The sequence below is a fragment of the Astatotilapia calliptera genome, chromosome 11 (genome assembly GCF_964374335.1).
Source record: "Astatotilapia calliptera chromosome 11, fAstCal68.1, whole genome shotgun sequence".
In the NCBI taxonomy this organism is placed as follows: Eukaryota; Metazoa; Chordata; class Actinopteri; order Cichliformes; family Cichlidae; genus Astatotilapia; species Astatotilapia calliptera.
This window is the reverse complement of record NC_137432.1, coordinates 10103262-10126874: the sequence shown is the minus strand read 5'-3', so window position 1 is coordinate 10126874 and position 23613 is coordinate 10103262. Positions and strand designations below refer to the sequence as shown.

General features: G+C 40.2%; 1 protein-coding gene across 2 annotated transcripts in view; it reads right to left on the bottom strand.

Moving 5' to 3' along the window:
• The window catches only part of col14a1a (collagen, type XIV, alpha 1a), a 166260-nt gene that overhangs the window by 66577 nt on the left and 76070 nt on the right, over positions 1 to 23613 (bottom strand). For both annotated transcript variants that reach the window (XM_080307779.1, XM_080307778.1), the window contains exons 26-33: positions 21479 to 21618; positions 18976 to 19099; positions 10900 to 11043; positions 10456 to 10620; positions 10202 to 10240; positions 9896 to 10034; positions 6086 to 6228; positions 3085 to 3194 (exon numbers count right to left, since the gene is read on the bottom strand). In XM_080307779.1, the coding sequence (XP_080163905.1) occupies positions 3085 to 3194; positions 6086 to 6228; positions 9896 to 10034; positions 10202 to 10240; positions 10456 to 10620; positions 10900 to 11043; positions 18976 to 19099; positions 21479 to 21618 (1004 nt within the window). The remainder of the gene's footprint in view (positions 1 to 3084; positions 3195 to 6085; positions 6229 to 9895; positions 10035 to 10201; positions 10241 to 10455; positions 10621 to 10899; positions 11044 to 18975; positions 19100 to 21478; positions 21619 to 23613) is intronic.

Sequence of the window (23613 nt, the reverse complement as noted above, 5' to 3'; positions counted from 1 at the left end):
CGGTTATAAAAGCAGTCCAACAAGAAAGCTTCCCAGAGGAGCTCAAACAAATAGAGTCAAGGAAGGACATCCCAAAGAAAAGCCCTCTCTTAAAGCTTTCTCCCTACCTTGACAAATCAGGCCTCCTGAGGCTTGGCGGACGCCTTCTTCATTCTGACCTTGAGTCCGCAGAAAAACACCCCTTGATTATGCCGCACAAACACCATGTAACTAACCTGTTAGTCCGCTATTACCATGAAAGGGTCAGGCACCAGGGGCGTCATCTTACAGAGGGTGCCTTAAGATCCGCAGGTTACTGGGTCTTAGGAGGTAAACGCCAGATCAGCAGCCTCATTTACTCATGCGTAGTTTGTCGCAAGCTAAGGGGAGTAACACAGTTCCAAAAAATGTCAGATCTTCCTGCAGAACGCCTTAGTGCTGAGCCTCCATTCTCTTACGTAGGCATAGATGTGTTCGGGCCATGGTCGGTTGCCTCTCGTCGTACTCGGGGCGGACTTGCCAGCAGCAAACGATGGGCAGTGATGTTCACCTGCATGAGCACAAGGGCAGTTCACCTTGAGATCATAGAGGGGATGGACACGTCTATCTTCATTAACGCTCTCCGCAGGTTCTTTTCAGTCAGAGGACCTGCAAAGCAATTGAGATCGGATTGTGGAACTAACTTCACAGGAGCCTCCAGGGAGCTAGGGTTTGACAAAAGGATTCCTTGTGACCCACGTGTTAAATCCTTCCTAAATGATCATGGATGTAGTTGGGTCTTCAACCCTCCCTACTCTTCTCACATGGGGGGCAGTTGGGAGCGGATGATAGGAGTGGCACGTAAGATATTAGACTCCCAGCTCGCTCAACTTGGTTCCAGGCCCCTCACGCACGACGTCCTGATCACCTTCATGGCAGAGGTGGCCGCCATCATCAACGCACGGCCGCTGGTTCCAGTGTCAAGTGATCCCGATGTTCCGTGCATCCTTACTCCCGCCACACTCCTCACGCAAAAAGTTGGTGCACCTCCAACACCCTTAGGTGACTTCGGGGAGAAGGACCTCTACAGGCAACAGTGGAAAAGAGTTCAGAGTCTGGCCAACTCTTTCTGGCATCGCTGGCGTAAGGAGTACTTATCAACACTGCAATGCCGCCGCAAGTGGCATTCCACCAGACCAAACCTGCAGCAGGGGGATGTGGTCCTCCTGAAAGATCCTCTCGTGAAGAGAAATCAGTGGCCCATGGGGGTGATTGCAAAGGTTCATCCTAGTAGTGACGGACTTGTCAGGAAGGTAGAAGTCAAGGTGGTGAAAGATGGTAAAGCCAAAGTTTACTTTAGGCCAGTCACAGACGTTGTTCTTCTTGTATCAGCTGCTGTGCAACAAGTTTAGTTTGGGTACAAGTGTGACATCTTACCGATGTCAGGCGGGGAGTGTTCTGGCTCCTTAAGAGTCACCACTCATGTTATGTAGTGTTATACAAGTTCATGCAATCTTTATTCGTTTCTGGCACACTGTTCATTTTATTTTGACATTCTACCGGAAGTGCTACTTCTCATTACTTCCTGTCTAACGGGAGAAGGACAGTTTGCTACTCCTGTGCCTGCCTATGCTACCTCTTAAGCCAGCACAGTCTGTAAGTTGGCAGTATTGTTGTGTTTTACCAGTGAATGTTTAGCACTAACTGCCGTGTGTTGTTTGTGATATTTTGAGAAAGCAAATTGACTCAATGATGTGCTTTATTAGTCATTAGCCTAAACGCTAATTAGCGCTAGCTAACCGCTAACGTTAGCTTGTTTCGTTCTGCTTTGCTTTGCATAGTAACAGGTCATAGCATCTTCTAATTGTAAGAATGTTTGCTTATATTAGCTCACATGGGATATTTTGTGTTTGTTTACAGTTTTACCATTCATCCATTCATGTATTTCGACAAAGCCATGCTATGCATCCAATCAAATAAATCCACCAGAAAGGAACAACGGTGTGGTTTTTCTACATGGGATGATGGTTGTCTGTCTGCCTAGTTAAGTGCGAGGGCAGAACAGGGTAATGTTAAAATAAGACATAAAGTCATTTATTTGGAAAAATAAACTCAACAGGAAATGGTTTACTGAGGTCATAAATCAAGCAGGAAGTAGTCCTACTTTGAGAGAATGTGATTAAGTATAGTAATTAGGACATTTTTGTAGATAAGCTTCAATGGTCACGAGCTGCTCTATTGTATGATTTACACTTTAGTCTTTTTTAATGTAATCATCAGGCAACGTAATATCATCATGCTATAATCACGTATCATAATACAGTGCTCCCTTGGTTCACCTTTCATGGCCTCGCTGTTTCGCGGATTTTTTAATGCAATTTTGCTCGATTTATTTTTTACAGCGCACTGTGTTCTTCGTGCTGATTGGCTGTAAACCATTGTCAATCAATCTCGTGCCGCGTCTCCTGTACAGTCAGAATGCGTTCAGCTTGTCAAATTTACATAAATCTTCGATCACTAGCAGTGTGACTCTGAAGTGCTGCAAGTTTTCTCCCCAACAAACAAAACAATGTCGACGAAACTTTTGCACCGTCACAGGCAACTGCGGGTGCCTTTTCATTCTGTAATACTGGACTTATTTTTCTACAAAGGTTAGAACTTTGAGAGTGTTTAAACAAGATAGAAAAGTGTGAGAATGTTCATGCCTGTCTGAGAAAAGTGTATAAAGTGTGTAGTGAGGGGTTTTACAGCCTTAAAACATCTATAATAATTGTAAAAAATAAAGTTGGCTATTTCGCAGATTTCACTGTTTTGGTGATCGGCCCGAGTTTCGCCTTCATCGTGTGTCGTGCATCGTGTAGTATACATGGGGTAACGAGAAGCGATTAACACCTCACGACCAGCTCCCGATCATCAATCGTTTGGTCGTAAGAAAATCAAACCTGCTTGAAATCTTGTTGGCCGTCGTGATGGTGTCACCGCAGGCTCTCACACCACGCACGCGCAAACACTTGACATCAGCATGTTAGCCACAATGCAAAAATACTTTGTCTGTTTTGACGCCTACATTTTGAATCCAGCTACGTAAAGTTATTTTCAGCGTAGAGTTGCAAAAAAAAACCTAACCTTGTGGAAGCTGCCATGGAAAATTTTTTTGATTGCTGCCTCTTCAAAGGTAGCAGTCTGGAAGTCTCCTTTGTAGTCATGGTTAAAGAACGTCAGTGTCTTTCCAGAGTCTGTGGGAGGAAAGTGGTGGTAGTGAGGTTGGGAGGATAGATAATTTTCCCATTCAGTGCAAATGTGAATTGAGCACATGACTAAGTATTACAAACATGCATTCCCTAAAAAAAAGAAATTCAATCAGAAACAAACAAAATCAAACTGCATATTTCAAGTGTCTGGACTAACAGAAACAGCTTTTTGAATAACACATACACTGTTGTATTCACACTAAAGACTCAAGATGTAAGCAAATATATGTCACTCACTCAAAAGTAACTCAAGCCCAAACTAAAATGCAATTTTGTTGCCTCCTTGCTGTATCGGGCTCAATTGGGAAAGCACAGAAAACTAAATGATTTTTTAACATCCTCCAGCTACTCCTTGGATCTCACATGGGATCTCATACACTGATATGGAAATGGCAGCAGATCAAGTCTTCTCCAAGTCAGTGATGTCCAAAACACTTCTAAAAGTTCACCCTAGGGGTGAGCTTACCGAGTGTGCACTGTTTTCTGTGATAGGGCTTATCACAGTATGACACAAACACTTACTATACAGCCACTGCACCATGGTAAGTCTTCAGCCACCATTATCATCATCATCCCATCTGTTTTAACTAAAACTGACTTTATATCGTACTCAAGCTGTGGCTGATCCACAGCTGTAAATTTAAGGCCATGACTCCTTTTCATACATATAATCAGTACCATTCAGAAAGAGTTAAATAATACAGGTATTTACCAAAAAAAGCAGGAACAGTCACTGTAAAAAGAAAGTATACAGTCTGTCAGGTTTTATGTATCAGGACAAAATGACAAATCTGGTCCTTATCAGCTCTTTAAATCAGATGACTGCAACCTCAGATAAACAGAAATATGACATTCTTGTATATGTCATTATTTATTTAGCAAAAACTAAGGCAAAAAGTAGGAAGAGTGTGTGACAGACTAAGTACATCCAATGATTCAATAGCTCGTAGAGCCACTTTTAGCAGCAATAACTTGAATTAATCATTTTCTGTATGACTTTATCATCCCTCACATCATTGTAGAAGAATTTGTCACACACTTCTTTATAACATTGGTTCAGTTCACTGGTTGAGTAATTATTTATGCACAGCTCCCTTCAGGTTCAGGTTCTGCCGCAGCATTTGGAGATTTGCTGCTGTGCTTGAGATCAATGTCCTGTTGCATAACCCAGTTTTGGCCAACCTTTAGCTGGTAGGTGGTGTTTCACAAATGTGGCATTGTGTATTAGGACCAAATATCTCAATTTTGGTCTTATCTGTCCGAAGGACATTGCTCCGGAAGCTTTGTGGTTTGTTCAGATGCAACTTTGCAAACCTAAGCCCTGTTGGCATGTTCCTTTTAGAGAGAACAGGCTTTCTCCTGGCAGCCATTCAACATTTACCATGCTGACTGAGGCTTATAGAGTCTAAGATGAAGCTCTTGGGTATTTTTACAGTTTGGGAGCAATGCTAAACCTGACATTATGGTGAATTTGCAGGGCCACTGTCAGAAGGTCTTCCACACAATGATGGAAATCAACTCATAACCGTTCCCACATTGATTGGGAGCAATAATTGCTTCTCTGAGATCATTGCTGGCGTCTTTCCTCTTTGGCATTGTGTAAACACACACCTGAATGCTCCAAACCAAAACCTCTGCTTTTATAGAGGTGCTCACACTGGTTAATCAGGTGTACTTAGTTTTGCACACCTATAATCTTTGACCTAATTTTTGTTAAATAAATAGTTTTGTAGTTCACCTAAAGTTGTATTTACATAATTTTAAGACCTGCTAAGGAAAAGATAATTTTAATGTCCTGACACATTAAACCTTAGATTTGAAAAAGGCCATGCTTTATTTTAACCATGTCTGTATCTTTGATTTTTATTAATCCTCGAGGTTAAATAGAAAATACTTTTTATTGTTTTTGTTGTTTCCACAAAGCAAAACAAGCTAAAATATGACATTTTGAAAGTGGAAAACTGCATTTTGTTCCTGAAATCATTGAGACCATTGTGTATGTTTCAGGGCATATATAGGCTTGTATACAGTGTGCAGCATCATTGGTGATGTGAAAGCTAACCTTGACAGAGGTGCACCAGTAGCCTTTGATTCGTTTAAAATCAAATGTGGACTGGTCGGACCACAGAACAGCCTTCCATCTCTAAAAAGTCTGTAATAAGTTTGGATCATCAGAAGGTGGTCTTTCTTGTTTAGATGATTGTTTCTTTACATGACAGATTTTTCTCCAGTTCTCCAGATTTCAGACGTATTAATATATTGTAATAACTACTGCAGTAGATAATACTCCAATCTCTGAATTCTAATGTTTACTTTTACAAGGCATTATTCTTCATTTTGTGAAGCAATATGCCACATTATTCAAAACAGTAATGAATCCCCATCTTCACTTGTAAAGCATCATTTTCTTTTTCTGTCAGTGACTTCTGAAATGCACCATTTCTCCCCGCGTACACATCCTTTCCAGTCTTTTGATGCCTCTGACTCCAATATTTTGAAACACATTAATAGCATCCATTTGAAAATAAGCACATATAGCATGCATACAATTAACCATGGGTTTAAATGATCATTGCATTCCTCTTCTTTCTTTTCTCTTTTTCTTCTCACAACGCGTCCCAACTTCTTAAAGCTGCATAAACCATAGTGGATTAAAACTGTAGTTAATGTAGCATCCCAGCTGGAATCATTAATATCTTTGCAGCCCGACTTCTAAGTTTGGCTTCATTATGCACTTTCTCGGTTTACTTGGAGGTGCTGGGAAAGCTGTAGCAAACATCTGCTATTTAAGTCTATACTTGTCAAACTGTGATGTGCGAAAATCCAGCTGAGACAAAAAAGGTAAAGAAGAAAGAAAATAGGTGATTCAAACTCACTGTCAAGAATCAGTCCAACTAACGGGTCGTTGTCCTTGTTGAGGATTTCCCACAACGCAAAAGGTTCCTGTGGGGTCTCGAGAAGTAGGCGGAGCATCATAGAAATAGTATAGTCAGATGGTAAACCCTCAGGGTGAAGATACCTGTCACACACATGAAAGGACAGGCAAACACACACATAGCAAGCTTAGCGGTGCCTGAAAGGCTTGTATGCACTAGGTGTGTTTAAAAAGTGTGCTGTCTGTTTTTAGCTGTTGTGATTGCTTTTAGAGTGTTTTCAGATGCCTGAGACTCACTATGAGCACCAGCCTCTTTTTAATCACAGAGCCTAGTCTTTTTATAGGTAGCTGCCTCCGAGCACTTCAGGCTTAAATCTCCTAAGCTTCAGTTTTTCAGAGTGGTTGTCACTTTTCAGAAAAGGAGCAATCAAAGAACAGGAAGCTGAAATGGAAGTCTGTTGACAGCATCAAGTGAAAATAAGCTCCGAAAACATCAGAAAAGACCTTGGGGATCGAAACTGGAGCCACTGAAAGCTCTGAGTGCTACTGAGTGTAAGCAAACATGTATGTTGTATTTAAACGTGTACCTGAAGTCTAGTGCTACTGTAGATACGTACCAAATCTTTTAACCTATATGAACAATCTCTTCGAATGCTTTCAAGTTCTTTCCAGCACCTTGCATGTGGGCCAGTGGCGCAATGTCTGACTATGGATCAGAAGATTCTAGGTTTGACTCCTGGCTGGCTCGTTGCAGTTTTAGCTTTAAAACAACATGTTCTTTAGTTTTTTTTTTTTTTGTTTTTTTTTTGTTTTTTTTTTTTTTTTTTGTGTGTGTTTGTTGTTGTGTTATTATTATTATTGTCTTGTCCGTATGTAATACAAAGGAAAAAGTACAAAATAAAGAGTTATAAAAAAAAAAAAAAAACAACATGTTCTCTTTCACTGTAAGTTCTGTACCTGACTTTCTAGAGATGTGTAATTCCAAGAAAAAGTGAATATATTGGATAGCCGGGGATAGTAATAGCTCAGTAGGTAGAGTGTTTGCCCCATGATAGCAAGGTTGGGGGTTTAAATCCACCGAATGGCTACGCTGAGATACCCATGAGCAAGGTGCTGCCTTTATACACTGCTCCCTGGGTGCTGGATTGGTGGCTGCCCACTGCTTCACTGAGTGAATGGGTTAAATGCAGAGGAATTTCCTATGGGATTAATAAAGTGTACACAATGTTAAATTATCAAAACATTGATTAAATGTTATTTATTTATTAAAATAAAAATGTACTTATTTATTTAATTGTGTGTTTGTTTATTCAAAACCTTGTACATGTTTAAAACTGTAGATATAAAAACACAGACCAAACAAAATAATTAATTTTGTTTAAGGTACGATGGACAATGACACAGTTCTGTACACCACCACAGTTTAAATCAAACAATCAATGTGTGATTGTAGTACAGACTTTCAGCTTTAATTTAAGGGTTGTAACAAAGGTGCTGTACTGTATTGTAACTGTTTCAGAATTAGAGCCATTTGTATAAACAGTCCTCCATTTCTAGAGGCTCAAAAATAATTAGACAACTGGCTGACAGGCAGTTTAATAGCCAGGTGAAGCAGTTTCTCTCATTATACTATGACAAATAGGAGATAAATAACCTGCAGGTGATTCAAAGTGTTTAACTTGCATTTGGGAGCTTTTCGTGGAAACCATCAAAAATAGATCAAAAGAGATGCCGAACAAAATAAAAAAGGTGATCATTAACCAAGAAAACCAAAATAAATCTATCAGAGATAAAAGGAAAACTTTAGAAGTGACCAGCTTAACAATCTAGTTCTTTCTTAAAAAGAAAGAATACAGTGGCCAACAAGATCGAAAACCCAGAAAGACCACAAAAGACAACTAAAGTGCATGATGACAGAATTATTTCCATGGATAAGAAAAACACCTTTACAACATCAAGTCAAGAACACATTCAACGAAGTAGGTGCATCGTTGCCAAGAACTAAAAATTCTCATTCATGAATGTAAATACAGAGGCATTTACTTTAACCATAAATCAGGGAAAAAAGGCAAACATATTAAAAACACAAATGTAGCTTCCTGATTTGGCACACAGCTATCAGAAGTGTGTGAACCCAGACCTTAAGAAGGAGAAAGTAGTGCATTACAGATGTTTCTGATTCATTTATCATCGTGTCCCTGTGTCGTGATCATTCTTATGGCCAAAATCATCTTTGCTTATTTGCTCTAAGATCTAATCTCATTCTTAATGACACTTGAATAAAGCTATGCCCAGCTGCCAACTCCAGATGTGCCAATTGTTCATCAAGCATTTGTGCTGTCAGGCGAGTTAGCAGTCATAAAGAAGAAATGTGATCAGTTGTTTCTTGGCTTGGGTAGCGTGGTGCTGCAGTGGTTAGGACAATAACCTCACAGTTAGAAGGTTACTGGCATGCTTTTGTGTTCTCCTTGTGCCTGTGTGGCTTCCTCCCACAGTCCAAAGTCATGCATGTTGGATGTTAGATGAGGGGCTATCTGTCTGTATGTGTTAAGTCTGCGAAGAAAGTGCAGCCTGTCCAGGGTGTACCCAGCTTTTCACCATGTGGCAGCTGGGATAGGTTCCAACCCCATTTTAAAGTTGGATAAGTGGTTAAGAAAATGGATGGATGTTTTTTGGCTGTTTAAAAGTTACTGTTATATTAGATGCAGACTCCAGTTAAAAGTTTTCTGACAAGAGAATCAATTAGAAAAGCTAAACTGTGTGTTCAGCTAAAACAGAGCAAATCATTAATGAAAATAAAGAGAACAGTAATCTGAGCAAATCCACTTTCTTATCAGACGAAATAATGATGCACAACTGAAATACAATTTCAGTGGCACAGTAACTCATGTGTCTTGTGATCCATCACAGTTCACAGGTTCTTGTAAAGTATAATTTGTAGAAACTGATAAGTTATCTTGCCATTGGTTGGCTGTATTGCACAAACTAATGAGAATAAAAATCCAATGAGAAGTCGAAAAGTCTCTCAAGCAGTCATACCCAGGACAAATTTATTCAGTTCACCACCAAAAGAAAGTGTTTGAGTTCAGGAGTATTTACAACCATAACCAAAAAGTATGGTAAAAATATGTAAACACATCAGCATGTTATACTTGGCAGTGGCCATAATACTGATTTTAGCATAATGGTGATAGAAAGTCCCAAACCACACCTTCCTTATGTGGGATTCACCCATTAGGACCACTCCATCCTTCACCATGACCAATAAGATCACTGTTATAGTTAGTTTTCTTTGTGTCCTTGGGCAAGACACTTCACCTGCCACCTACTGGTGATGGCCAGAGGGGCCGATGGCGCGATATGGCAGCCTCGCTTCCCAGGGCAGCTGTGGCTACAACTGTAGCTGCCTCCACCAGTGTATGAATGTGAGAGTGAACGAATAGTGGAATTGTAAAGTGCTTTGAGAGTCTCGAAAAGCGCTATATAAATGCAATCCATTATTATTATTTTATTATCTAACCATCTAACAGGATACAAGTGGTATACAAAGCAATGTTTCAAGCTATCATATCAAATGGCATTCAGTGAACTTCTGTCTTTATCATTTTATTCATGCAAAATGTAGCAACATGCAACCTTAAAGAATTTGGAGCTGTGTTTGGAGTTTATAAAGCTCATTAACGTTGAGCACAGTTTGAGTGAAAGCCCATTAGGTGATCACTGTTTGTAAGTTTCAGTAAAATCTGACCAATACTCAAGGAGGACACAATTCTTGTGATGTGAACGGATGGATCAATGTTCATTTACTCACTTGGTGGGCTGAGACACCAGGGCATCACGGTGTAACCTGTAGCAAGGGAAGCTGTTGAATGAACCCGGCTCCAGAGAAACTCCAGGTATGGTGCTATACTCCTTCTCTACCAGGCCAAACTTCTCCATCATACGGAAACCTGCAGCAGAATCATCACCATTAACACTTTGGTGTAATAATCAATAATCATTGCTAGCACCACTATGTGGGCCATCATGATGTAATTGCAGTCATTATTATTTACTTCCTCTCCAGGGATTTCAGCACAGTACATGGCCCTGTGTGATTGGTATTTGAAACTCTTACCTGCCAACGTGTTACCGCTCATCAAAACAGACGGACAAGCTGAAAGAACAAAACTGAGTCTGTTAGTTCATTCAACATTAGCACAAGTTCTCCTCTCCTCCATTTTTTCCCTCAGGATACATATCTCCTTTTCTCCCAGCTGAATTTTATTCTGTCCCTCTTCCCTTCTGTCTACCTGTATCCCCATCTGACTTGAACTCATTTTCCTCCCGGCCTCTCTCTCTCTGTTTTAAACATGAGCTGGTGTTACTCACTGGCAGTGGCAGCCTCACAGACAAAGGTAATGAGCTGCTCTTCTATTTTCTTCACAGCGTCCAAATCGTCCACAAAAAAGACGTGTCTGTCACTGGGTTTGCTGGCGATATTCACCAGCTCGCCGTAGTCTGCGTCCGCAAACCCAATTGCGAAGATGATGTAGCCTGAGAATGAAATTAAAAAAGAAGACTCATTACAAGCTGGAATTAATTAAGTCCTTTAATCTAACACACTGTTAGTTTTCTTGCCGCAGCAGCGTGAGAGATACAGGACTAAAACAGAGAGGTCGAATGAGGATTTTCTCTGATCTTCTTCCTGGACTCTAACCACACACGCTCATTATAACAACATTACATATCTCACCGACTGTCACAGACTCATAGTTTAGGGCCAGAGTAAGTCATCGTTCATTGCATTTCAGGATTAATGACGTAAATACCCACCCTCCACCTGCATCTCCTTGGACACTTTGTTGACATCGTCTTGTGAACGTCCATCGGTCAGAACGACCAGGACTTTGGGAACGCCCCTTCTGGCTCCCGCCTCTGAGGTGAAAATAGACTCCTTCACATGTTTGATGGCTCTACCTAACAAGAGACAAACCAGAAGCAGCATAAAGCAGAAAACTCACACACATGTTTTCGTTTTGTTACATTACACAAATGAAGCACGGTTCAGGCAAAGCAGTGAAGTCACACTTGTTCCCGGCCAGATGGCACCAGTAGCCTTCAGTAAACTTCCCAGTCATCAACTTAGTCAAAATGTTTAAACGTTTTTTGAACATTTGTGTGTATAAGTTACAATTAAATACAAGTTTGAAATCATTTTCAAATCATTTCACTTTTTCCCCAAAATGTTTTCTTCCTCTCGGTTCCTGTAGATAGTGTTTAATACCGTTGCTGACCACTTTTAACACCTCTCTTTAGATTTGTAGCTTCATATTTTCACATTTTGGAGCAGTCATTTTATCATCAATCATGTTTCCCAAGCGAGGCTCGATGCTGATAAATGTTTTGGCAAATGAAAGCTATTGGAACCACGGATGTCATCTCTAATCATCTCAAATTCTCTTCCCCACATCAATCAAAGAGGTGAAACCATGTGACCTTTGATGCAATTTTAATGGACCTCCTAATTTATTATTCCACTGACATTAATAAAATACATTACTGACTCCATAATTATCAGACAAGTGACCCAAAAGCCCCTGAAATTAGATTTAGGCTGAGCGATTAGCATTTAGAAAAAAAAGAAAAGCCAGAAAACAACTTGTGTGGCGTGTATCTCAATGACACCCAAAGACAGAAAGATAGACAACGTCACAATGTGGTTTACAGCATGCTATCAAAAAAATTAAAAGTCACTTGCTAATGGATGTAATCAGTCAATAAAATCTGTCTAGACAGTTTTAAAAGGTTTCAGGAGCCACCCACAGCAAAGCAACTGAGGGGATTTCTGTGCACACCTGTCAGTGAATTTAATGATGATTTATGTGCATCACTGTGCTTTAAGCACCTTGAAAAGTTATGCAAAATAAAATTCAAAACAGCAGAAAAACTTTGTAGCACCTACAGCACATTTTTCTTTATAATTTTTCCTTCAGGAAGCTCCTTCTGCTGCCATCAGGTAAAAGCATCGAAAAATTAACTCTGAGTAGGTGACGGATGGTCATCTAAATAAAAGAGAAACTTTTACGTTTTTTTTTCTTTTTCATTTATCACAAATGAATGCATACAGAGCACCAACAATAAGTCTAATCAGTCATACATTGGTAGGTAGTTTCTATTTAATTCCATCATTTGCATTTTGTCCATTATAATTAGCTGGAAATGATTAGTTGAGCTGTGCTAAATGTTGCTCATATCCAGATGACCTTTTCATAATAAAAAAAACCCCATCAGTCCTTCTCTGTCCTCTTACACTCTCATCTCTCACTTCTCATGTGTTTCCAGGAGTTATAACAAGAGGTGCAGACTCAGGAAACTTTGCACTAAAACCAGCGCATCCATACATGGCCCGCCCATTAACTGATACTGCTAAACACTGGTATTAATTCTTCTATGTGTGCATGATGTCTTTCAATTTTTAACCACACTCCACATCATATCTTCACTTTCTCCTCTTTGTTTTTTTTTTTTAGAGTGAGCTGTCACTGATGAAAAATGATAGAGTGCTTGGCCTGTAAAGTGTTTTGATGTCAGATATCTGCCAGTGCTACATCTGTTTCTACACTGTCTTCTCTTCGTGATGGGTGAGACAGCAGCTAGCCAGGCATGAAGTGACACACTGGACAGAGTAGGAAAGAAGGAAAGTGAGACAGGGGAGGGGCTAAGTGGATCGTTGAGGATAGGAAAGAAGACAGAAGAGTGGATCCAGATGGGGAGAGCAAATTAAAAAAAAGTGATAAAAAAAATTATTGCAAAACCAAATCATGTCAGGACAGCTTGAGTTGGAAAGCCCATCATCAATCAGCGATTCATTATTTTGAGTGTGTTTGTGTAATCTGTGTCATTTTACATTTGTTCTGGTGTCTGGCAGTTTACCAGCTTTGTTGCTGTCACTCAGAAAGAGAAACAATATGGGAAAACAAAAGATGCTTAAATGTTTTAAAATTCAAAGGCTTCATGCAAAAGAAAGAAGAAAAAAACAGAAAAAAGTTATATTGCAGTAGGAAACGCTCCCTCCCTGTTCTTTTGTGGCTGTAGGTGGAGGCTGTAATGTTCCCTCTGGAGTATCATAAATGGACAGAGCCATTAAATCCTCTAATCTTTAAAAAGTTACAGTAAGCTCATGAGAGTACTTAAAATTTTAATCAGGGTCATGAAAAGCATTATTGAACATATACAAAGGCTTTAGAAAGGGTTTTATTGGTTTCACTGGTTTGACTAATGTACTGGTGGGATGAGTTTTATAGTCACCGAAACTCATTCATACACTAATTCTGAATTCATAAAGGAGTCATAAACCTAGATGAATTGAGTGAGGGTCCCAGAAGACTGCATTAATACAGATGAATAAGGGTGCTTTCTTTAAAAAAAAGTCACACCCTTACTAATATAATGTATGACTGGCCATTTTATTAGGTATGCCTGATCAATTTAATAAAAATGTTTAATCAACCAATCACATTGCAGCAACCCAATGCATTTAGCCTTTTGTCAGCAGATCTTAGAGAAGAGGTTCTCAGAGTGAGTGAAGCCATTGCGGGGGGGGGGGGGGGGGGGGGGGGGCTGTAGAAAAAAAAGAAAAAAGAAAATAAAATGCTTGGACGCTGCTCGCATAATGGACAGGCTTTTTTTTAAGGGGCTCCCATGCAAAGGCAAAGCATAAAGAGAAGCGTTGCTAAATATGCATCCAAACCAACTTCCATCCAAGCCAGAGACTAGAACATATGATGAAGCATATCTTGCCCTAGGCTTCACCTCCACAACAGCTGTCGTTCCAAGGTAGGTTTCCCCTGTGTCGGGAGCACACACTGGGCTCTCCAAATCAAATTCTTGATTTTGAGTTCACAAACACTTCTTATAAGACTAACTACTCCTGCAACTGAAGGAGCAGTTCTCTGGGTGAAAATGCCATGTTGATGACAGAGGTCAGAGAAAAATGACCAGACTTCTTCTAGATGATGACAGAGGTCCAAAGTAACTCAAACAACCAATCATTAGAATGCAAAGGTGCATCTCTGAATGAACAACACATTGAACCTTGAAACAGATTGGCTACAGCCGCAGAAGACCACATCTTTGTCTACTAAACACAGGAAATCAGGCTACAATTCACCAAAACTGAACAACAGAAAATTGGAAAAAAAACATTGCTAGGTCTGATAAGTCTCAATGTCCACTATGACATTAGGATGGTAGAGTCAGAATTTGGCATGAAAGGATGAATGCATCCTGCCTTGTATCAACAGTTCAGGCTGCTGGTGTAATGGTGTGAGAAAAAGTTTCTCGGCATACTTGTGGCCCCTTAGTACCAACTGAGCATCATTTAAACACCACACCTGTCTAGGGTTGTTGCTGACTTTCTGACTACAGCGTACCCATCTTCTGATGTCCGCTTACAGCACAATAACGCAACATGTCAGAGAGCTCAATCATCTGAAACTGGTTTCTTGAACATGATAATGAGTTCACTGTACTTAAATGGCCTGTACAGTCATCAGATCTCAATCCAATAGAGCACTTTTGTGTTGTGGTGCAATGGGAGATTCACATCACAGGTGTGCAGCTGACAAACCTGTAGTAACTGTATAATGTTATCATGTAAATATGAAGCAAAATCTCTTAGCAATGTTTCCAGCACCTTGTTGTATCTGTGCCATGAAGAATTAAGGCACTTCTGTAGTAAAGGGGTCCAACCTGGTACCATCAAGGTGTCCCTAATAAAGTGACCAGTGCGTGTATCGCTAAATAGCTGAAAATCAAAAGTAGCACATGCCGTGTCTCCTTAATACATGCACATAACTACACACTTTTACATTTGCTCACAAGAAGCTACAGAAACACAATTTGCCACGTGTATACTGTACTGCCAATCCGCTCCAGGGATTAACACAATTACTTGTATACAGCAAAAAATAAATAAAAAAAAATCTCAACACACACACAGTGTACTCATGTACATTGTGTATACAGGGATAAAGACTAATGCAGCTATATCTATGTTACATCAATCATTGACTAAGCCAGCCAGAGGCTCAACAACTTGTTAATGAAATGCGTAGTGACAAACAAAATCCCAGAATATAAGCCTCAGCGTGCTCTCTCTCTAACTTGTATCAGAGCGTACTGATGCTGGAACAGAAACTGACTATACAGTCTAAAAGGATGCAGCATCATTTACATATTGTTTATGAAATGGGTATATAGAAAAGGCTTTGCACTACAGGTTTGATCAGAATATGAATAAGTAGCTGTCGGATCTTCTTAAGCAAAAACCTTTGCAGGCCTTCAAACAAGAAACTCAATCCATGTTGCGACAGAAACAGCTCTGCACTCTCAACCAACTGTATGAGGTAAGGAGGCAGAACTATTTCTCAGAATTAATAAAGATGTCAGACTGAACTTATACCTAAAAAAGATTCCATCTTTGGAAATCCTACCGTAAACAAGTACACTTCCGAGCACATTTCTTCTACTCCAAAGGTCATAGGACGGCGATATAAAGTGAACAAACCACTTACAGTAAACATAAAAGGGCATTAACACTGCAGGGCTTCTTGCTGGCTAGCTGTTGTATTCACACAGATAGCCAGAGGCTAAAGGTTTAAAAGGAATAAAAGTACATATTTTGGGGGGCTTTGGACACAATGAGGGTCCCTAATGGGGCCTTTGAGGAGAATCTGAGGTTTGGAAAAAATGAAAAGGGAATAGTTTGGGTTTGGAGAGCAAACAGAACTTATGGATTGTATTGCAAGCCTCGGTTTTGAAAGCCAGAGGAACTGCTGACCCTTCCCTCAACGAACCAGAGGAGCAAAATGTACTGTAAGGAAGGGGAATTGGGTTTTGCGCTTTAGGCGATTTAGGCCTTTTCATTTTGTAACATTCTCTGTCCAAAATTCATTCAGCAGCATATCAACCCTGAGAAACACAGTCAGTTCTAAAAGACTATCCTCAGTGACAAGAGGAATAAGGATTTCTGCTGCCGACTGTCAGGCCCCCGCATAGTTCTGATCCCAACACACTGTAGCAATTCTAGGATTATATATGAAGTGAAAGAAGACACTGAGAAAGTGTAAATCTACAGATGATCTATGGCAAGAGCACCTAAAGCACCAAATAAACAACCAAATAAAAAAAACTAAGAATAAGGGGAAAACACAGAGGGGAGTAAATAAACAAACGCTAAGACCAAAAAAAGTACAAAACTAAGCACATAAGAAATCCAGTGAACAAATACCAAATGATAACCAATGCTACAAAACTCAAGCAATAGACAAAACTTCATAAAAGAGCAACCGGGGAGGATAAAAAAAACACAAGGAACCAAATATAACGAACACTAACTGAATTTCAAAGAGTAACAGAAACACAACTAAAAACCAAGAACCATGACCTCACAAAAAAGACAACAAGAGCAACAAAACTCAAACCCTGAGTCCAAGAGTGATACAAGTAAACTGAACATACCTGTGTAATTAAAACAGAGATTCATTATGTTTTAGAAGCTATATTATGAATATTGGATCACAGAGTACCCCGCGTTTCATCCTAAGACAGCTGGATAGGCTCCAGCGCCCCCGCGACCCTGACAAGGATAAGCAGAAGAGAATGGATGGATGGATGGATCACAGAGGAGAAACCATAGAAGAAGCACCATTAAACCAAACAGAGACATACTCTTCACCTTTGTCATTGTAAAAAAGCACAATACAAGTATTAGATATACTATGCATATTCTATTATTCTTTTTCTATATGAAATATGTAAAAAGTATAAAAATCAAGTTAAAAATAAAATACATGCTGTGTTGGTGTCTTAGACGAAGTAAAAACAGCCTGAATAACTCACAGTGTAGCTGAGCTGCTGAGGAATAGTTTTACTGTGCTGGCTCCAGTTATGTGTGCGTTTGTGTGTTTGTGTGTGAGACAAAGAGATCAGGGTTGGAGATACACTAGTGAGTCTGTGAGCATTAGCTTAACCTTGTGTGAACCAACTGACTCCTACTTTTTATTGTGTGGTGAAGATTAAATTTCATGGTTTATTTTCCGCTCCGCAGTAGACCACATGCACTCATATACACATTGCCCTGTCAGCTAAAACACCACCTGTTTTCACCTGTTAAACTATAATTGGGAAGCTGGACCAAAGAGAACATTTAGGAAGAGGAGACAAATGAAAGAGGGATGGGATGAAACAAAGCGGCCAAAAAGCAATGCCGAGAAGAACGCTTGAAAGGAAGAAGAAGAGAAAAGGAACAAAGATCAGCAACAAAGAAAGAGAGTAGAGGAAAACACATGTAGGAAGACTAGTGGAATCGGCTCTGTATCACACAGGTATAGCTCAAGGACACAATTACTGTGTGCAGACACTGAGCCCTGACCCAAACTTTAGCAGAGGGAAAGTGCTCTGAACGACCAGCATTACCTGCACAGTCACATACCACATCGAGTTAATGGCTTTCACCTTGTGTAGACTAACGCAGCGGGACATTTCAACATGAGTTTTACAATAGATTCATCATCCGTAGTGTTTGTTATGCATACTGACAATGAAGCAGGAGTGGTACAATATACCAACATGGACAGAATACTGATTTGATGTTAATGACGCACATTTGATACGAATAAAACTAGTCAAGTTATTTGTACACGTGTGTATTATAGTTATACGCACTGCTCAAAAAATAAATAAAGGACAACTTTATTTAAAAACACATCAGATATCAAGCGGTAAAAAAATCATGCTGATATCTGTACTGATATGGACTGAGTAATGTGTTTGAAACACAAGGAAGCTACATTATATGATGGGAATGAAAATTAGCTACTTGCAGAGCGCTGAATTAGAAGGAAGCCAGAAAATCAAAGTGAAAAAAGAAGGAAACATAGACCCAAACATAGAGTCACTAAACATAGATTCACAGAGGTGTTCTGTTAGATTTAGGTCAGGTGAGCATGCAGGCCAGTCAGTGGTATTGATTCTTTCATCCTCCAGACACCGCCTGCATACTCGCCACATAAGGCCGGGCATTACACCTGGGGGAACCAGTACCCACTGCACCACCATAGGGTGTGATAATGAGTCCAAGAATTTAAGCCCAATACCTAATAGCAGTCAGGGTGCTGTTGCCTAGCCTGTAGAGGTCTGTTGTATTCCTCCATGGATACGCCTCCGCAAACCATCACCGACGCACCACCCAAACAGTCAGGCTGAACGATGTTACAGAGCCTGTCACTTCTGGTATTCTATTGCAAATGCCACGAAGGGCTGGGCAGTGAGGGCAGGCAGTTCCTGGAGGATGAAGAAATTGATACCACTCACTTGCCCCCATGCTTGCCTGACCTAAATCCAATAGAACACCTCTGGGACATCATTTTTCAATCCATCCAAACCCCAAGGTTGCACCTAACAGTCCAGGAGTTCAGTGATGCCCTGGTCCAGACCTGGGAGAAGATACTCCGAGACACCATCCATCTTATTAGGAGCATGCCCAGACGTTGCCAGTCATGCTTAGAAGCACATACACACTACTGAGTACCATTTTGAGTTGCTGCAAGGAAATTCCCTCAGAATGGACTAGCATCACTTTTTCACTTTGATTTTCAGGTTGCCTTTGAATTAGGCCCTCTGTAGGTTCATCATTTAAATTTTTTATCAAAACGATTTGGCATCCTTTTATTCCTAAAACATTATCCAGGCCATAAAGCATGATTTTTCTCTTTTTCATCTGTGTTAAATTTTTGAGCAGTGTACTAACATAGATTATAATGAAAATGTCCTGCTAATAAATAGAGCTAAACAAAGGGAATTGCAGTAACTATCACCACTATAATCCTGCCATTGTGCTGTTCTAACCTGTCTTAGTGTTTCCTCCTTTATAGCTGATTCTCTGAATAGCCTCCAGCAGTGCTTCTTTGTTGCTATGAGAACTCAGCTGGAATTCGGTCCGAGCATCGTCGCTGAACTGAGCAACGGCCACCTGGAGAGAGACAGAGACACATGTCAAATAAAATTATGCAAATTTAAAGTGCCGTTTGCCTGAGCCAGTTTGGGTTTAAACTCCGTATAAAGGGAGAATTTAGAAAATAGTAAAATTCTGTCATCATCTGTTCACAGTCATGTCATTCACGATACTGCCACAAAGGGTTTTCAGGGTAGTTTCAGCCTCGCCCCATAGTACAAAAAACCTAAATTACACACAAAAAAAGCTTATCTGGCATTAGTCAAGTGTTATGAAGCCAAATGATTGCGATCTTGGTCAAACAACCTAATATCCACGTCATTATCACCAACACTCTCTGAATTTTTTCTGGACATTAACAACAGTATCAAACAGATATTGCTATTGTTCACTGATGGTAATTGTGTAATTACATTAATTGGGGTGCGACAAAATAGCCCCACAAAGCGAATGTAGTGCAGATGGGTTTGTCTGTACATGATGCACAAGAGGCCTGAATATACAATTCACAGTTTAAGATTATAGCTTTATAGACGGGGCAGTGTTATCACCTTTTTTTCATCTGGTCCTTCCTGGTGTATTTAATATTTTTCACACTAAGAAACACTCATGATGCAAAAAGGGAATAATGCAACTTTTTCTACAAGCATAGGGGAAACTTAGGAATACATACATCCACATTCCCAAACTGGCACTGTAATCAGTCTAATATCCATACTCTAAGAGCGTCGGACAACTGTCATTACCTCCAGACTGCTAATGGTGCTGTTGTTGGCTTTGGTCAGCCTACATTACCCAGCCAACTCCCTCTTTATTGTGCAGCCAACTTTCTCACATTACAGCCAGCGCTCTGATGCTGGTAGCCTACTGCCAGAAGGTTATGGGGCACAGCATAGTGAACTAGTGAACTCCTTAACAGCAGACATTACACAAATGAAACAAAAGGGTTTAGCAAGCACCTCTACAGTGTGATAAATGAACCAGCTGAGGTTTGCTGACATAGTGTGGGCCATGTAGGACAGAAGCGCAAATAAATGAGTTCACAGTGACAACAGGGAGCAACAGCCCCGAGTTAGAGCTTAGCATTACTATTGATGGACCTGATAAATGGGAGATAGTCTGAGGGAGTGAAGATGGTAATATCCCCCGTGGTAACATGAGTCAAACTTTTGCTCTGTTAGAATCACGTTGACAGAGAACCACTCACTGTTTATACCAGCTTTAATGCATCTGCACTCAACTTATTAAAATCACCATTTCTGCAGGAAAAGTATTGTTTTCTGGAACGGTGGCTGCAAATGAGTGGAGTTAACTCAATACCGCTCAGCAACAAGAGGTCATTCCAGAAAGTAAAGATTGACTCACGGGGAGTTTAAAGTTTCTTCTCACTTTCCCAAACTTTTCAACAGATGTAAAGCTTTGGTCCTGCTGATTTATCAGGGGGTTTTCAGGGTAGTGGTTGGCTCCAGAGCATCCTTCTAACATCAATGAATGCCAGTGTCAGCACCTTTCTTTCCTAAACAATAAATGATCCGAAGGATGTGGACTAAACTCAAATGATCTAAGATACATTATATGGGTAAAATTTCTGTTCTAATCAAATTTCAGTGGCTAACTTTGAAACAAAGAAAACAGTAGGTTACAGAAACTAAGTGGCTTTTCGATAAGTCCCCTCCATCCTCTCATTATCAGCATCCAAGCTCCTTTATTTTACTCTCCGCTGAATGTTAGTCTAGCTTCAGCAGATCCTAAAGCAAAAATTAAAAATAGCTTTTCTTTCTCTTTTTGGTGACTGGCTATTGGTGAAATTGGCTGCAGTGCATAACGGCTGGAGGAAAGAGGATGAGGTAATTCGCTAGAGCGGCAGGGGGTTGTAATCTATCTTTTTGCAGGGATTAACACCCGCATACACATAATTCTCTCGTCTGTGAACGAGTTCCTAACCCTCAGATTATACTCAGATATGCAATTAAGTTATTATTATGGTTTTGAGTACGGCTGCATTTGGCTGGAGCCCCACTGTCTGCTATACATCATATTTCCCATGAGGAAAAATTCTTAAACAAAGAAAATAAATTGCAAAGAGACTGAAAGGAAATGAAAAGCCTTAGGGACAATTTGGATTTCTGTTGGTTAAACTGTGTAAACTGGCAAAACGGTAATTTTCACTAGACACAGGAATTTAGACTAGACACAACAACCACTAACAGTCCTAAATGTGAATCCAAGCCCTGCAAAGAGTCTCACTTCACTGTGAGTCAGAGCGAGGCGGTCAACACAGCATGACGTTTTAATCCATAAATCTTCCTTTCCCATGTAATGACAGATTTTTGGGGAAAACTGGTATGAATGAGTAAAACGAGATAAGTTCACTAAGAATGCTGTCATGTGACTGACCTGGGTGCCATCTTGTCCAATCAGATCCAGCGATCCCATGGTGCTGTAGAGGAAACGTGTAATCTTCATGAAGTTGTCGTCTCCGATGGACCAGGAGCCGTCGACCAGGAACGCCAGGTCAGCCTTGGCCTCCTTACATACTTCAGACAGATAAGGGAGGGGTTTAGATTTAGTCAGCACAACGCTTTGTGTCTACACAAAAAAATAATTTCACACAGTGTGAATGTCAGCAGAGGACAAAGCATAAGTGGAATATTAACTGGCTGCCTAATATATTCAGACTCAGAGTAAATATGCAAAGTATGAAGCTCTGCAAATATACATCTGCTGGAAAAGGGTAAATATGCAAAGACTAGGTCTTCAGAGCAATCTGCCAACTGTGGAGTTCATAAGATTAAAGGTATGGTGCTCACACATTTTTAAACTCTGATTTTTCTGAACACAAAATCATCTCTATCCTGTCTGGTTGTGCCGCTCTTATATATCCACGGCCCTGCAGCGACGTTTCCCTCTTTTATTTGTCTCAGGTTTCTTGATGACTCCCAGCAGCCTTTTCATCACTGCTGTAAAGTTGTTTTGTGGTTTTAACAAGTCTGCAACCTCCAAGTCTTTGCTAAATTTCTAACCTTGTTTATGACCATGTCAGTATCCATAAATTCCAATGCAACAAAGGAGAGGAGAAAACTTCAATGTTAGAGAGGATTGTTTGTGTTTCGGGTCTGCGTTGCCATCTGTCTTGAACATTTGACCATTTTCAGTAAATTTTCTTTCTATCTCTTCATGCGGCATAACTTTGTTTCTTTGTCTTCTCCCTCCTACGTAGAACAAAAACACGGTCCTTGTGTTCTGTTTCTCCCATCTTTGCAGTTCTGTCCCGAATAAAGGTTGCCTGTCATTACAGATGGAGGCACTGGTCTGACAAAGGTCAGAAACTTAGACAGAAGCGCTTCCAGGCGGGCTCAGCAGGTGTGTCTTTCACTTTTGTGGACCTCGTGTTGCGGTGCGACCTTTTACCTGAGCTCATCAGACAGGAACAGTGGAGGACGAAGCCTGTCTGGGTAGTAGGTGAAACGGTGGAGGACTCAAACCCCTTCGTTACTTGAGCTTTCGATTTAAAAAAAACATTTGAAAAACATTTTTGCTTGTCCTAACTCATGAGTCATTCACAACCCTGTTTGGAAAAGAAAGAAAGAAGGGGTGTGCTAATAAAGACTAAATTGCAAATCATGTTTATTAACTTGAAAGCATCAAAAAGAGAAAACAAAAGTTGAACTTGATTAATTTCTTCAGATTAACACTGAAATTATAGTTTTGGAGCAACACATGCTGCTCTCCAGATGACTTTTTTTGAGCTTTGTCAAGTGTGCTAAATCGGCATGTATTACAACAGCATGGCTCTTTAATAAAACAGCCCAAAGCTAAACTGGCATGCCAGCTGTAGAGACCTGTCACCTAATAAAAGAGCGTACAAAATCCTATATTAAGTATGGCTTTATAAGCATTTTGCATAAGAACAGAGGAATTAGGCTCCTTGCTCTCCAAAGGCTCAAGTGTTATTAAAAAGTTAGTGACATCATATTCATTATTGGCTTTTAAAAAATGGTTCAAATGCCTTAATTTGACATGCTCTCTTTTTTAATGTATTAAAATAGATATAGTGCTTGGATTGGATGTGTTTTATTACGTAGATTGTAGTTTGAATTTATCAAGAACAGCTGAGGCTCATTTTCTAAATTTTACTTAGTGATTGATCCAGTGAAGAGAAACTTCACAGGTATCATAACTTGCTGGTCAGCGGTGAGTCAAGTGTAACCTGCATGATTTGAGGAGAAATAAAGCTGAGTAAGAGTGATCAGATTAGCCTAGCTGAGCCTGTGGTAATATGATAAGAGGTTACTTTTCTTCATTTTGGTGTTAGCTGCAGCAGAATCAGTATATTTCACATAATTAAGTCATTGTGGAATAAAAATGTCTGAGATTTTCCTTTAGCACACCCTAAATTTACAAGCCGACTCTCCAAATTTCCTTATGATTTACTGTGTATGTTCAGTTTCAGTACCACAGCAGAGCGGTATAGCACGTTGGGGACTGTGCCTTCTTCTTTCGTGCCTCCGTCTCCCTAGCATCCTCCTCTG